At 42.7% G+C, this 17,150-nt stretch overlaps 1 protein-coding gene across 4 annotated transcripts in view; it reads left to right on the top strand.

Annotated features, from left to right (window-relative positions):
- Positions 1-6,079: 6,079 nt before the first annotated feature.
- FAR2 (fatty acyl-CoA reductase 2) overlaps positions 6,080-17,150 on the top strand; it is a 60,358-nt gene continuing 49,287 nt past the window's right edge. Inside the window, exon 1 of one of the 4 annotated variants that reach the window (XM_081913335.1) lies at positions 6,080-6,141. Coding sequence is in view for 2 of the 4 variants with exons in the window: in XM_081913331.1 (XP_081769457.1) it covers positions 9,708-9,723 (16 nt within the window). In the remaining 2 variants the exon portion in view is untranslated. Of the gene's footprint in view, positions 6,142-9,705; positions 9,724-13,605; positions 13,828-17,150 lie in introns of those variants that run through there. The other 3 variants (XM_081913331.1, XM_081913332.1, XM_081913334.1) reach the window with 3 other exon arrangements.

Raw genomic sequence — 17,150 nt, forward strand, 5'->3', positions numbered from 1 at the left:
ATAAATGCTACTTCAGATAGCAAAGTTACAATCTAAGCAGGTAACAAATGCTACAATTACATACACACCTTGATTAAAGAATAAGAGTCCCTTAAACCATTTAAAAAGGCGTACAGAAATATGGGCATGACAATTTTGCCGTAAACCCAGACTAGAAGTGGGGGGGAAGTATACGTGTCCTTAAAGCATACCAGAAGTGTGCTGAGTCTTGTGGAGTGCTGGATAAGTGCCATCCAGCTGGAGCTAGAAGAGCCAGCTAACTTGGAAAATCTGGAGTTTTATTAATATTCATTGCTAATGCCTACTAGTAGGGAAGGGAGGGGATTTGAGATTAGCAAATCCAGAGTTCCTGCCCATTTCTCACCTTGAGAATAGGACTGAAAACTGGCAATCCTGTTTGCCTAACAAATGGATGAAAGACTTGTGATAGGGAGAAGATTAGCTGAACCTGGCCATCTCTTTGTCTGCTCTCTGTCTTCAGTGATTACCTTGCCCTTGGGGGGATAGATCCCATTGGAGCTGAGCACCCTGTACATTGTATCTAACTTTGCATATGTTAATATTTCCCCTTCATGGATCACTGCCTTGCCATGGCGAAGGGGCTTGAATAACTCAGAGAAGCTATGAACTATGCCGAGCAGGGCACCCAAGATAGACAGGTCATAGTGGAGAGTTTTGACCAAACGTGATCCACCTGGAGGAGGAACCGGCAAGCCACTCCAGTATCCCTGCCAAGAAACCTCCATGGACAAAGACAACAGGCATATAAAAGTTATGACGCTGGAAGATGAGCCCCTCAGGTCGGAAGGCGTCCAACATGCTACTGAGGAAGAGCGGAGGACAAGTACAAGTAGATTCAGAGCTGATGAAGCAGCTGGCCCAAAGCCGAAAGGACGCTCAGTTGCGGATATGCCTGGAAGCAAAAGGAAAGTCCAGTGCTGTAAAGAAAAATATTGCATAGGAACCTGGAATGTAAGAACCATGAACCTGGGTAAGTTGGATGTGGTCAAAAATGAGATGGCAAGAATAAATATTGACATCCTGGGCATCAGTTAACTAAAATGGATGGGAATGGGCAAATTCAGTTTGGAGGACCATCATATCTACTACTGTGGGCAAGAAACCCGTAAAAAAAATGGAGTGGCCCTCATAGTCAACAAAAGAGTGGCAAAAGCTGTACTGGGATGCAATCTCAAAAATGATAGAATGATCTCGGTACCAATCCAAGGCAGACCATTTAACATCACAGTAATCCAAGTTTATGCACTACTGGTGCTGAAGAAACTGAAATTGACCACTTCTATGAAGACTTACAACACCTTCTAGAAATGACACCAAAGAAGGATGTTCTTCTCATTATAGGGGATTGGAATGCTAAAGTAGAGAGTCAAGAGATAAAAGGAACAACTTGCAAGTTTGGCCTTGGAGATCAAAACGAAGTAGGGCAAAAGCTAATAGAATTCTAATAGAATTCTGTCAAGAGAACAAGCTGGTCATCACAAACACTCTTTTCCAACAACACAAAAGACGACTCTACATATGGACATCACCAGATGGGCAGGATCGAAATCAGATTGATTATATTCTCTGCAGCCAAAGATGGAGAAGCTCTATACAGTCAGCAAAAACAAGACCTGGAGCTGACTGTGGCTCAGATCATCAGCTTCTTATAGCAAAATTCAAGCTTAAACTGAAGAAAGTAAGAAAAACCACTGGGCCAGTAAGATACAATCTAAATCAAATCCCTTATGAATCCACAGTGGAAGTGAGGAACAGGTTTAAGGATTTAGATTTGGTGGACAGAGTACCTGAAGAACTATGGATGGAGGCTCGTAACATTATACAGGAGGCAGCAATGAAAACCATCCCAATGAAAAGGAAATGCAAGAAAGCAAAGTGGCTGTCCAACGAGGCCTTACAAATAGCGGGGGAGAGAAGGTAAGCAAAATGCGAGGGAAATAGTGAAAGATACAGGAAATTGAATTCAGATTTCCAAAAAATACCAAGGAGAGACAAGAAGGTCTTCTTAAATGAGCAATGCAAAGAAATAGAGGAAAACAACAGAATGGGAAGAACCAGAGATCTGTTCAAGAAAATTGAAGATATGAAAGGAATATAAATTGATTGATTATGCAGTACTTGCAAAGATGACAGCAAGGTTAAGGGTCCAAGATGACAGAAGGATATGGGTAGAGTGGGGACTTTTTGACAATTATTTAAAAAGATACAACAAACAAATTTCCAAGTAGGAAATGTGTATATTAAGTCTGTGGGCTCAAAAAAGACTTTGGGGGTGAGGACAAGTGTTTGAAACTTTACAGGGAAATAAACATAAGGTCTTGTGTTTTCCCAAAAGGCATGTGCTTTTCATCATGTTGACTGTCTTGCTGAGATCAAACCATAGCCTTTAACCTTTAAGTGACAAAAACAAAGCAAGAACAGAAAATGATGTACAGTGAAGTGGGTGATATAAGTAAAAAACAAACACTACTCCTTTTCCCTTGTGGAATACCCAAGAGCCCATATAGAGTCCTTTTGTAGAGTCCTATCGGTAAATAACAGAAAAATAACAGACCAACCAGAGAATATTGAGAAGCAAAGCAGCTATTAAGCCTGATCTTTATTGACTGTTGCCACAGGGTGCTCTACCACATGCATGAGAGAGGAGGAGGACCCCAAACAATGGCGCGCAAGGCCTTATATATCCATTTTGAAATTCCCTGCCCTGGAGCTCCAGACCACCCCTCCATACATACATCACAGAAGGGGTGTAGCCCAAGACCACCCTCCACAAATATCATACCTACATCACAGAAAAGACAACAGAAATTTGAAAGTTGTTGTTTTTCCTGGTAGGCTGGCCATTCCTTTGAGATGGCAATTACCTAATTCCTGAGATAATGGGAAGGTTTTTTCACCTCCTCCCTCCTTCACAACTGGATGGCTGAGGGTGCTTTGTGAGTAACAGAGTTGTGACTGGAGCAGCAGCTGGGAAAAGCATGATATACCATGATATAGATCAGCCTCAACATTTCACAAACAGTAGGCAGTGAAGTAAAGAGTGCTTGGAGGAGGCAAGGAAGCTCTGGGTAAATGGTTTGCAAATTGTTTTCTAGAAGCATACCAGGTTCCTTACTTTCAACTTCAGTAATGGTAAGCAAGCATCCTTGTTAGATTATGCAAGATGGCTGGTCAGGTGTACCCCATTGTTGGTCTTCTATTGATAGAAGAGAAGGTACAACAACTTATGTCCTACCTTTCCAGACTTTGAGCTGCTGGGCAAGATGTGGAATTTCTAGGCAGAGTGGACTGTGCTGAAATAGCAATACAGGTGGGTTGCCCCTACAGAGGAGGAGGATTGCCCATTGCAGGTTGATCTGAAAGTGGAGGATACTGACATCAGTACCTTGTTGTGGTCAGATCACTTCCTGTTGAAATTTCAGCTTTCAGCGCCTTTTCGCCTCTGCAGAGGCAGGAGACCTGTAAGGTTGGTCTGCCTCGGAGGCTGATGGATCCAATGGGTTTCCTGATAGTTCTGGTGGATTTTCTGGCTGATTTAACTGACACTCCTGTCAAAGCCCTGGGCCAACCTCTGGAACATCAGAATGGCTTGGGCAGTTGACATGATTGCCCCTGAGACCCTCTCCCACTTCATGAAGCCCATTTAGCTCTAGTATACTCTAGAGCTTAGGGCAAGGAAACAAGCTGGGAGATGGTTTGAATGCAAGTAAATTCCAGTTGAATGCAATTGAACACTGGGGGGGGGGGGCTCATCATCAAGCCTCCCTAGTGGCAGTGAAGGCAGTGCCTCCAGTGTATTTTTATTGTGCTGTCCAGCAGAGCTTTTCTGTCTGGCCCAAAGGAGGTCACAGAACCAATGGTAGTTCACTGTGACTTGTTTGCAAAGCATTTTGAGGATAAAATTTCTTGTATCTGCTGGGACATTGACTACACAGATGAATCTTGAGAGGTGTCCAGAGCACTGTCTACTCCTGTTATATTGGATGAGTTTCAGTTAGTAAGTTTCAAGGATGTTCTTGGATCAGTCAGGGTCACCACTTGCCCCCCCCCCCTTGGCTGATAAAAACTAGCAGGGAGGGGACAGCTGGCTGGGCTTGGGAAATGATTCACACCTCCTGGCAAGAGAGGGTGCTCCCTGCCTGGTTGAAGGAGGCAGTGGCAAAACCCTCCCTGAATTTGGAAAAACTTAGTACCGTAATTTTGAGCCAGTTTCCCTTCTTGGGCAAAGTTCTTGAGTGGGTGGATGCAGATCAGATCCATTGCTCTTGGAGGAAACTGATTTTCTAGATCCATTGGGGTTTAGGCCTGGTTTTAGTGCAAAGACTGCTTTGGTCGCTCTGTAGGATTACCTCTCTCAGGAAAGAGACATGGGAAATATGTCCCTGTGAATTTTCCTCAACCTTTTGGCAGCTTTCCATGGCGTTGACCATGGTATCCTTCTGGGGCAGCTGCCCTAGTTGAGGGTAGGAGCACTGGCGGAGGAAGTCGGGTGTGGGTGTGCAGTACTCACCAGGTGTCAGCCATGAGGGCAGGTGACATCGCCACCCCACGTCCCCCTCGTTGTGCAGGCAGTGAGCCACTAGGGACAATGCTGCCATGGGTGGCTAGCGGCTCCCTCCCGTGCAGCAGGTGGCTAGGGAACTCACCACACGGGTGGCAAGCAGCGCCCCCCCCACTCACTGCGTGGGCGGCAGAAAGCTAGGGGCGTTCTCTGTGTGGGTGGCTATTCCCACTCCCACAGCCTGCTGGTAGATGCCACTGTCTTGCTGTGGTTCCAGTCCTACTTGGATGGTAGTTTCCAGAAGATGTTTAAAGAGTTGAAGGAAGAATGGTCCAAACACAGTTTCAAAACTGGTCTGAGCAATGTGCACAAAGCAGAGTGTGCATTCCAGCAGAGAATGTACCATTTTGGCCCAAATATAAGCCACAGCCGCAAATAAGCCTCACTTTTAAAATTCGGGGGGGGGGGGAGATTAAAAAGACAATAACCAAATATAAGCCACTCACTTAAAATTGGGTTACAGGGTGAAAGTTATCAAGGCAAATCGCTATTCAATTGCTAAAGTTCTGGAGGCACTCACACCCGTAAATGGCAAATGAACAGTCCCAAGCTCACAAATTGGCAATAAAACATTTTTTGTTCCATTTCACCGTATGTCTGTTTCAGCAGTAATATCATAAAATCCCATTTTTGCAAGGTCATTAATTTAAGCCACACTTTAACTTTTCACGGTCGGAATTTGGAAAAAAATAGTGAGGCCAATACGGTACAAAGGTTGCTCGAGCTGTTCTCATATCACAGCCTCTGCATCACACACAAATTATTCTCTATCAGGGCAAAATACAGAGTGTCCAAGTGACATCCAATGTCAGGTCACTGACACCAGCTGGACTTGATTGTTAGCAGAGGCAGGACTGGGTCTGAGACTCTTCTTTCTTGCCTCACCTACACAACTGGCATCACTGCACATTCAGTTCTCTGCACTCCAAGAGATTTGTGATGCAGTAAGCTCCCATAGCTTATTGCTTCTGGACACACCTTAGTGAGAAACATGTTTGTCTAGATTTCTAAAACTTAACACTGTTATTAACCAGGGAGTTCAGCACATGCTTAAACGCATTGCTGGTTTTTAATCTGATTTTAATCTGTTGTTTTATTCTGTTGCTAATTATATACTATTTTAGATTTTAGGCTTACACTTTGCTATAGTTTTGTTTTACTGCCTCTGTGGTGTAAACTACCCAGAAAACTATTGTTGTTGGCTGGTATTTGAATAGAAACAAAATAATTATTTCTGATCAAAAGCAGTGAAACTTCAAAGTTTCTCATTAATTTCTGATTATGTATTTTATGAGAGGGAAGCTTTATGGGAGAAAATAAGTGATGCATCTTGGACATACTTTATCCCATTTATGTTAAACTTTCCAGAGCACGTATTCAAATCCAAACACAGTTCCAAGGGGGTAAGTATCATTGTACCTCCATCCTTTAGGAGACAACTCCTGTTTCCTGTTCTCTAACCAGTTATTAACTGTCCGCTAAGTCTGTGCTCTCCCTTAAAACAAAGCATTCCAGTTTGCATTCTACTGTATACTTGGAATCCTGTATTGCTGTCATCTGTAAGTACTGACTTTGTGATTATTCTCGGAGTAACTTTTCCAAAAAGCATAGTTAAGATGACCAGAATATGTATAGAAAGGAGGATTTCAGTCTCCAACCCTAGGTTTAGTGTAAGAAGTAGTTCAGATGTTTTTGCCTAAGAACAGAACCTTGGGTTGTATATAGAAATATGTATAGAATATGTATAGAAAGGAGGATTTCAATCTCCAGCCCTAGGTTTACTGTAAGAAGTAGTTCAGATGTTTTTGCCTGAGAACAGAATCTTGGGTTGCACATGAATCTCTGGTGTCACCCTAATAGAACTTGATCTGAAGGTGAATTTCTAGATTCCTTACACTATTATGAACATCTCAGTGCTCAATCCCTTCCCTCAGTGCAACCCAGTGGAAGCTACAACTAGGAAAACAACAAATAGCAGTAGTTAATTTACAGTGAAAATTTAGATCTTACAGGACAGGAACAAAAACTGAGAAATGAAGGAACCAAATGGATTGGCTGCAGATACATCAGATTAATGAATTGTTTAAGATTGACAGGAAAAATGGCTTTGCAGAACAAAAGTCTCAGATACCTATCAGATACAAATATAAAAGTATTGTCCTGTAAGTAATTAAGGAATATTGGGAAATTATATATAATGAATTAGAAGCTTTTACCAAAACACCTGATATTTTCCTCTTGGGGATGGTAACAATGGAGGTCCCCCCCCCCAAAGAGGTTATCACTATATGCCACTGCTGCAGCTAGAACCTTATTGGCACAAAGGTGGAGAACTGTCAGGCAGACCTCACCTGGAGTACTGTGTCCAGTTCTGGGCACCACAGCTGAAGAAGGACACTGGCAAACTGGAACGTGTCCAGAGGAGGGCAACCAAAATGGTCAAAGGCCTGGAAACGATGCCTTATGAGGAACGGCTAAGGGAGCTGGGCATGTTTAGCCTGGAGAAGAGGAGGTTAAGGGGTGATATGATAGCCATGTTCAAATATATAAAAGGATGTCACATAGAGGAGGGAGAAAGGTTGTTTTCTGCTGCTACAGAGAAGCGGACACGGAGCAATGGATCCAAACTACAAGAAAGAAGATTCCACCTAAACATTAGGAAGAACTTCCTGACAGTAAGAGCTGTTCGACAGTGGAATTTGCTGCCAAGGAGTGTGGTGGAGTCTTTAAGCAGAGGCTTGACAACCATATGTCAGGAATGCTCTGATGGTGTTTCCTGCTTGGCAGGGAGTTGGACTCGATGGCCCTTGTGGTCTCTTCCAACTCTATGATTCTATGATTCTATGACTTGATCATGGATGGAGGACTTGACCTGGCATGTGTAACAGAGACTTGGTTGGATGAAGCAGATGGGCCTGTCCTTTCCACTGCTTTTCCACCAGGTTTCTCTTATGCACAGCAACCCAGGCCTTGTGGGCGGGGAGGGGGGGTTGCAGTGATTTTTAGGAAGTCATTAGTTTGCACCAGGCATCCTATTGGGAAGACCCAGTTCTCTCAGTGCACGTTCTGGAAGTTGGGCAATAGGGGCAGTACAGGATTCCTTTTGGTGTACTGACCTCCCCGCTGCATCAAGGATTACCTGTCCAAGCTGCTTCAGGTCGTGGCAGATGTTCTCCTGGAGACACCTAGTTTGGTTGTCCTAGGGGATTTTAACATCCATGCTGCTACCTTACAAGGGGCTGCTCAGGACTCAGGAAAGCATGGCCTTCATGGGGCTGTCCCTGAATAAGTTTGGCCCAACTCATAGCCGTGGACATGCATTGGACCTGGTGTTTACCTCTATGGATGTTGGTGATCTGACACTAAGTAAAAGCGAAACGAAAGAAGTGCCATGGTCAGATCACTTCCTGGTGCAACTGGACTTCTCCGCGACCCTTCCCCGCTGCAGGGAGGTGGGACCGATTCGGATGGTCCGCCCCCACCACTTAATGGATCCAAAGCACAATTCAAAGTGTTGGTGCTGACCTTTAAAGCCCTAAATGGCCTCGGCCCAGTACACCTGAAGGAGTGTCTCCACCTCCATCGTTCTGCCTGGACACTGAGGTCCAGCTCCAAGGGCCTTCTGGTGGTTCCCTTGCTGCGAGAAGCCAAGTTACAGGGAACCAGGCAGAGGGCCTTCTCGGTAGTGGCGCCCGCCCTGTGGAACACCCTCCCACCAGATGTCAAAGAGAAAATAACTACCAAACTTTTAGAAGACATCTAAAGGCAGCCCTGTTTAGGGAAGCTTTTAATGTTTAATAGGTTATTGTGTTTTAGAGTTTTGTTGGAAGCCGCCCAGAGTGGCTGGGGTATAAATAAATTATTATTATTATTATTATTATTATTATTATTATTATTATTATTTGCTCCCCTACTTTCGAGGCTCGCCAGGTTCTGGGAGATGGTGGCTCTGGAATGCTTTCTAGTCATAATGTGTCAGCCAGCTGCTCTGGCCCTGCCTCCTCCTCCTCCTCATCTCCCATTATTTCCCAACTTTCCCCCTCATCTTCCTCTGAGCTGTGACCCTCCCTCAAACTCCTGTTATAATTATTCTCTGGACGGGTCAGGCTGGGGAGGTGGTCTCCACTATTCCTCCTCTGCCCAATCCCCTAACAAGAACAAGTCTAGTACCCACCAAAGAATGGCAGTGTAAAATGTTTGAATACAGTGGTACCTCAGGTTACATACGCTTCGGGTTACAGACTCCACTAACCCAGAAATAGTACCTCGGGTTAAGAACTTTGCTTCAGGATGAGAACAGAAATCGTGCAGCGGCGATGCGCCGGTGGCACAGTGGCAGCCGGAGGCCCCATTAGCTAAAGTGGTGCTTCAGGTTAAGAACAGTTTCAGGTTAAGAACAGACCTCCAGAACGAATTAAGTTCTTAACCTGAGATACGACTGTATGCTGATCTGACAAACAGCTGATCTGACAAACAGTTAAATATGCTCTCCGTTCCTGTTTTTGAAAATGCAAATAATTTTTATTTTTTAAAACAAAAACACCATTCCCTCAGCAAAACACAAATGTAGGAATGGGGCACGCCCAAATGGGTTGCCAAACAATGTGAAAGTTCAGCTTCTTCAGGTTGTAGAGAGAGGTCACATAACAGCAAGATCCTGCTTCACAGAAACCAGCTCTGGTACCAAGACAACAGAGTCTAGGGGGATGGGAAATGAATTTTGTGACGTACACAAGTTTTGTAAGACAGAGAGACAGAACAGAAGGTTTGCTTCTCTGTAAAGTAGTCTTTGTTTAGAAGCAACACTACTTGGGCAGCAACCAGTAAGGCCCATTTTTCAACCTAAAAATTTCTAAAGCCATTTATACCTACATTGCTTCATTCAATGTGTATCTAAGTTAATGCAGCATGACTGAGCAGGTGTTATTAATTCTTGCTTAACTCTGTTGCTCTGTTGTAATACTAATGAAAGGAGTGGGAAGTCTGAGTGTGCTTGCCTCTCCGTGTTGCTGGTTACCCAAGACTGTGATCTCTTACTAATGGGAATGCTCTCCTGTGCAAGGGCTAGGAGTTTGTTAGCAGAGGGTTTTGAAAATAATGGAGCACAAAGGGGAAAATGTAAGAAATGAGGATATTTCCAGGTACTATAATTATGTCTTGTACCAAGGGTAGAATAAATTGTACCAATTACAAGATTATTTAAGTGCAATAGGCCTTTGGCTATTTAAACAATCTGTGGCCTTTTAAACTGTGAAGGTATTGTTTTTGTTCATTACTATGGTATGTATGTTTGTGTTTTTATACTGTAAATCACCCTGTGATCCTCAGATGAAGGGAAGAAGTTTCTGGCAGCAAGAACTGTTTGACAGTGGAATGGTCTCCCTCTGGAGGTGGTGGACTCTCCTTCCTTGGAGGTGTTTAAGCAGAAGTTGGATGGCCATCTGTCATAGATGATCTAGTTGAGATTCCTGCATCCAAATCAACAATTTTGTGATGCAACTGGCAGGCTGGCTCTGGTTGTGATTTAATGGCTTAATGAGGGTGCTGCAATCAATGTAAGAATCTTGCATATATTGTGTTTGGCAATGAAGGTGCTCAGCCCTTATTAAAATGAGATTAAAGCCTCTGTGATTGGGGCAGGTAGCAATAACTTCATTGACGTGGGCTGATGTAACCTCTGCAGGCGTGAATTTAGGTGGATGCCTGTCTTGTGGTTCTGTTGAAGCTCTGATTGGCTTGTGGAATGGGGGAAACGACCAAGTTGATTGACACAGTTGTCCTCAAATGGCCTAGTTTAACTGGAATAGCTCAAACTCCTAGGTTTTGGGGGGAGCTGGGATTGATGATGCCTTCAGGAGAATGATTAGAGATTGTGAAAGACTTGTAATACATCTAAGTCTGGGCTAGGACTCAATCATTTATTTATTTATATTGAAGGTGTATATATATCACTTTATTACCAGTTTCACACTTTCAGTATGTGTGTCTTCTGAGGTTTTTGATGCATACAAGCAGAATAAAAAGATTGGAATTTGGTTAGTATGTCTTCTGTATTAAATCTTTTCTTGTTTCTTTCAGTTTCTTTTAAGAGTTCAAATTTTATTCCTTGTTTATGTTCTTCCTCAATTTATTTGCCAGAATTGTTGGATTTTTATTTTCAAATTCATAAAATGATTGATTTAATGTATTATCATTCACCTGAAAGTTTAACAGTATTTAAATAGATATTAAGAGTAATATACATCTTTCTCTTTTTTATTTTGTGGGGGTAAAAGGATCAACGCTTGATTTGTGCTGATGTTCTAATTCATATATTGTTGTTGTTTAGTCGTTTAGTTGTGTCCAACTCTTCGTGACCCCATGGACCAGAGCACGCCAGGCACTCCTGTCTTCTACTGCCTCCCATAGTTTGGTCAGACTCATGCTGGTAGCTTCGAGAACACTGTCCAACCATCTCGTCCTCTGTCGTCCCCTTCTCCTTGTGCCCTCCATCTTTCCCAGTATCAGGGTCTTTTCCAGGGAGTCTTCTCTTCTCATGAGGTGGCCAAAGTATTGGAGTCTCAGCTTCAGGATCTGTCCTTCCAGTGACAGATTTTAGTAAATTCGTTCTCTACATTTCTAAGCTGTTTCATTTTGCAGTTTCACAGATCATTGTTAATCTAATTACTAATGTTAAAGTTTCCCAGCAGGAGAATGAACGCTATTTTTTCAGGGGATTGGGGTTTTTGGAGCAATACTTGGTTTTGCTTCCAGGTAAAGGGATGTTGGTCAGAAATACAGGACTATGATCAGAAATACACAAGTCATCAATTATAACTAATATAAGGGTGGGGATAAGGTAATCTGAAATTAAAATACTATTTGTTATAAAGGTAAAAGGTAAAGGTACCCCTGCCCGTATGGGCCAGTCGTGACCGACTCTAGGGTTGTGCGCTCATCTCACTTAAGAGGTCGGGAGCCAGAGCTGTCCTCAGACACTTCCGGGTCATGTGGCCAGTGTGACGAAGCTGCTCTGGCGAGCCGGCACCAGCGCAGCACACAGAAACGCCGTTTACCTTCCTGCTATAAAGCGGTACCTATTTATCTACTTGCACTTTGACGTGCTTTCGAACTGCTAGGTGGGCAGGAGCTGGGACTGAAAGACAGGAGCTCACCCCACCACGGGGATTCGAACTGCTGACCATACGATCGGCAAGTCCTAGGCACTGAGGTTTTACCCACAGCGCCACCCGCGTCCCTCTACTATTTGTTATATAATATATTATATCTGTTTGGGGGGGGAGGTATACTGTCATTCATTAGGATGCTGGAATCTCTAGGAATCAAACTTTGTTTATCAATTAATTGAGAATATGCTGAATTAGAATAAACTGATTTGTTGGATTCATGCATTTTTTTTTATCCAATTGCTTATTAAAAGTAATATTAACCCCCCTCTTACATTAAATACCCCTCTTGAAAAATTATTAACTGAAGCAGTAAATCAGATTTTAAAAGTTATCTGGACAGAATTTGGGGCATAAATAGATCCCATCATATACTTCTTATTATATACAGCAGCAAAGAATGTTCAGCAGTTTTTCCTTTCATTGGTTTCTTGCAGTCTTATAATTTTTGTACCTTTTTGAATTTTAAGCTAGAACCCAGTCTGTTAATGCTTTGTGACAGAATATTGAGGTTAAACATGAGCTTGATAAAATAGCATTCAAAACATATATTAATATGCTTGGAAGATATGAATAAAACCATATATAATGTTTGTTTATAAAAAGCACAAGACAATCCATTGGAGTCAGATAAAAATTAATTGAAGGGAACCCAGCACATTATCATTGAACAGCATGATGCTATATAGATGCTGCAGTTGAGATAGGTAGAGTTTATAATCTGTTTCTTTATTTACACTTCAAGAAGGTTTGGCTTTGAATGGGGAAATACATGAGTAAACGAGTACTCTATAGGATCATTAAAGACCACTGTGGGTTAAACCACATAGCCTAGGACTTGCCGATCAGAAGATCGGCAGTTAGAATCCCTGCGATGGGGTGAGCTCCCGTTGCTTGGTCCCTGCTCCTGCCAACGTAGCAGTTTGAAAGCACGTCAAAGTGCAAGTAGATAAACAGATACCGCTCTGGCGGGAAGGTGAACAGTGTTTCTGTGCGCTGCTCTGGTTCGCCAGAAGCGGCCTTGTCATGCTGGCCACATGACCCAGAAGCTGTTACGCCAGGTCCCTCGGCCAATAAAGCGAGATGAGCGCCGCAACCCCAGAGTCGGACACAACTGGACCTAATGGGCAGGGGTCCCTTTACCTTTACCTTTACCTTTACCTTTACCTTATACCATTGCTATGTAACTGAATCTCTTCACAATAATCCTTCATACAATTTATTTAAAATTGGGACAATTGTCAAAGATACTTAATTTCTGAAAACTGAGTTACAATGCAGTACTATGGAAGTTTACCCTGAAGTTACCTACTGTGTTCATTGGGGTTTACTTCTATTTAAGTGTATAGGATTGCAGGAATGTGAAGCAAGAACTTTGCAGGTGAAGTAATTAGGGTTAATTTGGCATTTTGATTATAATCACAGAACAGAACAAGGCCAGGAAATGTTTTGTAACAACTACAAAGGAAACATGCAGCATTCCTTTGTGTTACAATGCCTTTGCAACTGAAATGCATTGGCCTGAATCACATTTAAGAGGTGGAAGGATTTGTCAGTTAAAGTTCATTGTTTCTCATTTTTCCAATCTTAAATTTAGTTCTCCATTTTGTAGCAATTTGGTGTTGTTGTTTTTACTCCTCATGAAGACTGAGATTTAAATGCATCCTTGAATTTCTTGCCCATCCCTAACTGATACTTTCTCTCCATTGGATTGCATACTCAACTGGGATTTAGCAACTTCCCAGTAGTCAAGTGCGTTACCAAGTGTAGGAGGGTGAAATTAGAACTGTACAATTATGAAACCTATCCCTATAAATTATAGTTGGGCTATGGTGAATTATGCAAAAGCTGCTTACATCATTTGCCAGGACCATTCCATAGGTTGATCCTGATGACAGAGACAATGATGCAGGCTTTGGGAGATTATTAAGAGATTAAAAGAAACTTCAGCAATTACCACCCAACTTGATCCAGAGGAAGTGGCACGGCAGTTCCTTAGAGCCTGGGCATGTACGCAAGACACGGTACTACAAGCTTACAAATAGCCACTTACCTCTGGTGAGTAAAGAATGCTTCCAGGTGAGCAGGCTGGGGAGTTTTTTTCTAAAATGGATGGGAATGGGTCCTCCCCCCCCCCCCCCGCCCAAGGTATGGGCAGTTGAGCTACTAAAGATATTCGTGGGCTTGTAAATTTTGTGGACTTATTTGTAAGCCTGGAGTCCTTCAGCTGAGAGGCTGTTGGATTTGGTTGGGGAGTCTGGGTTAAAATCCCTGTTTAGCCATGGGCAATCTTTGGTAAATCATTTTCTCTTGTCTGACATCCCTCACAGAATTGAAGTGACAGAAGGACCACAGTATAAATAATAGTGAACCTGAGCTATATGTTCATTCAGACCTATGCCTATGCAAAACTTGCTGGAGGCAGACCTTGTTTTGCATCTGCCTCCCCCCCCCCTCAGATAAATGCACAATGCCCAGATGCAAAAGAGGTCAAGCTCCCTGTGACTTTGATAGTTACATAGAAGAGGGAACTTCTGGAAGGTATAGTTTGTCATGGAAACTGCAGCTGTTGAAACATCCTCTTTCCTCTTTAAAAGGGCAGAAGCCTGTCCTCTTTTGCACCTGATCATCCAAGAAAAAGAGATATTGATGGAACATGCTGTCTGCATGCCACAGTGACCACACCCCAGGATATGGCTTTGACTGGCCAGCTAAAGCATATGACCCAAACCCTCGGTTGGGTCTCAAACCCTGAGTTAGGGCCTTCCCCTGCATGCGAGGACAGGCTCTGGCAGATTAAGTGAACAAGACCAATAGTGAGTCCAACAATCAAGAAGGTGGTTTCTACACATACAGTAGAGTGAAGTGAGGGGCAGATGGGTCTCATCCACCCAGGAAGGTAGCCCATCTAACAGAAGGAAAACTCTCATCCTAAATTTCCACTGCCTTGCAGGACATATCGAAAGAAAGGTTAAGGAGTAAAGCCTATACAAATCCAGAGTGCAGTCCCTAAGACGGTTGGGTGGCACTTTGTACGCCACCTTTCAGCAACTGCTGCAGCCAAGCTGGTGCCAAATGTATTGCTCTGCTTTCCTATGGACCACATCATCGAGGCCGAGAGGGTGGTCTTGTTGTCTGGGCAGGCCAGGCTAGTATCCTGGAGAGTATCCAGCACTTTGGTGCTGCTAACACAGTGATTTCACTTCACCTCCAGAGGTGCACTCCATTGTCTCTCAGGTCAAACAGATGTCAACAGGAACAACAATGGTTGTAAACGTATTTGATTTTTTAAAAAATGAAATTGAAGTATAATTATATTTTATAAATAAAAATAAACAATCACACATGATTTGAATTGGCACTTCATCCATGGAACGACTGTGGGTCATTTCATATGTGTCATTTGTCTTGCACAGAGAACTAGTGCATATAACCATCAGAGTCACAAAATAAACTTTTTCCTGAACTTTGGGGGTGGGGAGGGGAGGATAGAGTGGTGTTTTGAATATTCCCTTCCAAGAAACTCCATGCACACAGAAAACTAGCATGCTATGATTATGTTTCAGCCTAGCCGTCTACCTCATAAGCCGTTTTTCAATGTGCAGGGTAGTGGTATTCTTTGTGGGGCAATGTTCAAATATTGCATCTATGAAAAACTTTTTGTATTGATTCTGCTGATTATGTGAACTGAGCCAGAGCCTTAGACTCCTGTGTCTGCTGCACTTCATCCAAAATCATGCATGTTCTTGTTTTCCGCAGAGATATATGTACAGATGGGGGGGGGCACTGGTTTAAGAGCACATTAAAAGGGGGAAATCTGACTTTTCAGAAATAAGTTTATATTTTGTGTTTTTCTTCATTTTCATTACAAAAGCATACAGCACTTTTTAAAAATATGGATATTAAAAAATATATTTGTAATTTATTACCCACAGTCAGTACTTTATTTCTGGGGAGATGCAAGGGTACACATACCCCTAAACATTTTGTGAATCTAAGTTTGGCCTCATTGAGGGGCAGTATTTCAATATGAGTAGGAAAATGAGAGTACCCATAAACATTTTTTTAGGGTAAAAAGCACTGCCAACAGTGAAATATAAGTTTAGACTAAAATGGGCACAATAAACCCAATATTCCCCCTACACACCTGCAGCACATGATTGCTTGGGGAATTCAGTGCTGCAGTCCTCCTTTCTAGAATTTAGGTTAAGATTACCTTGGCCTTCAAAGTTGCACACAAAGTTAAATGATTATACCTTTAGACTTTCTCCATAATCCAAAATCCCTAGTTTAATTTGAGAAAAAAATCATTGTGGGGAAAATAAGTGTGTGCTCCTAGAAGCCTGTATATTAATCCCCAATGTACAGTGATCACAGGGCAAATAGATTTTGCAGTTTACTGGTACAGTAATGATAAAAAAGATTATCTTTAGATACAATGTGATATAAAGAAGCTCAGTACAGAATGCAGCATTCTCTGAGATTTGCCACTGAATACAGAGATCAGATTTCTTCAATAAAATGTTCATAGGATCATATAATTGTCGAGTTGAAAGGGACCTGAAGGACCATCTAGTGCAAAATGATTATGAATGAATGTCTCTGAAGTTTATTTAGTTATTTCAAACACTGATTGACCAATTTCCTGCCAGGCAAGTAGTAATAGAATTGTAGGGTTGGAAGCAGTCCTGAGGGTCATCTAGTTCAACCCCCTGCAATGCATCCATGACAGAGGGCCATCCAACCTCTGCTTTAAAACCTCCAATGAAGGATCATTTTTTAAGCAGAGCTTGGATGACCATCAATAAACTTGGCATGCTACACAGGGGCGGAGCTTCATGCTCCGGCACCGGGGGTGGAGAAGAGGCGGGGCAGGGCTGGCGTGCGTCCTGGGGGTGGGGCACACTGCCTGCAGGGACGTGGCGCCCAGCGTGGGCTCGGGGGCAGCCGCGATGGCACCCTACTGGGATCGCGCTGCCGGGGGCGGTGCACTCCCCCCGCTCTCCTCTTCCTCCACCAGTGATGCTACAATAAATCAAAAGCCATACATAAAATCTACAATATATTTCAGAAAATTGTTTGTCCATTATGCAGTTGGACAACAATTTTATATAAAAACCGCCTTCACCTCCTCCTCATCTTTGATATTATCTTAACTTTGTTACTTAGTAATTCTTTTTCAAATTTAGAGGGCTCAGTGGCAAAGCCATTTTTTTAATCTTGCTTAAAAAAAAAAGTCTCTTGGAGTTGATATTCTAGCCATCTTGAGAGCTGAGCTTTTATTTATTTATTTATTTATTTGGTTACCGTCATCTATCAACAAGGAATTATATGTCAGCCAGCTTCCTTTCATATTTTTCTTCTTAGATGGGCTCAAGACATGGGAAACGCTCTGGAAAGCA

Source organism: Podarcis melisellensis (assembly GCF_964234715.1).
Source record: "Podarcis melisellensis genome assembly, chromosome: 5".
Lineage (NCBI taxonomy): Eukaryota > Metazoa > Chordata > Lepidosauria > Squamata > Lacertidae > Podarcis > Podarcis melisellensis.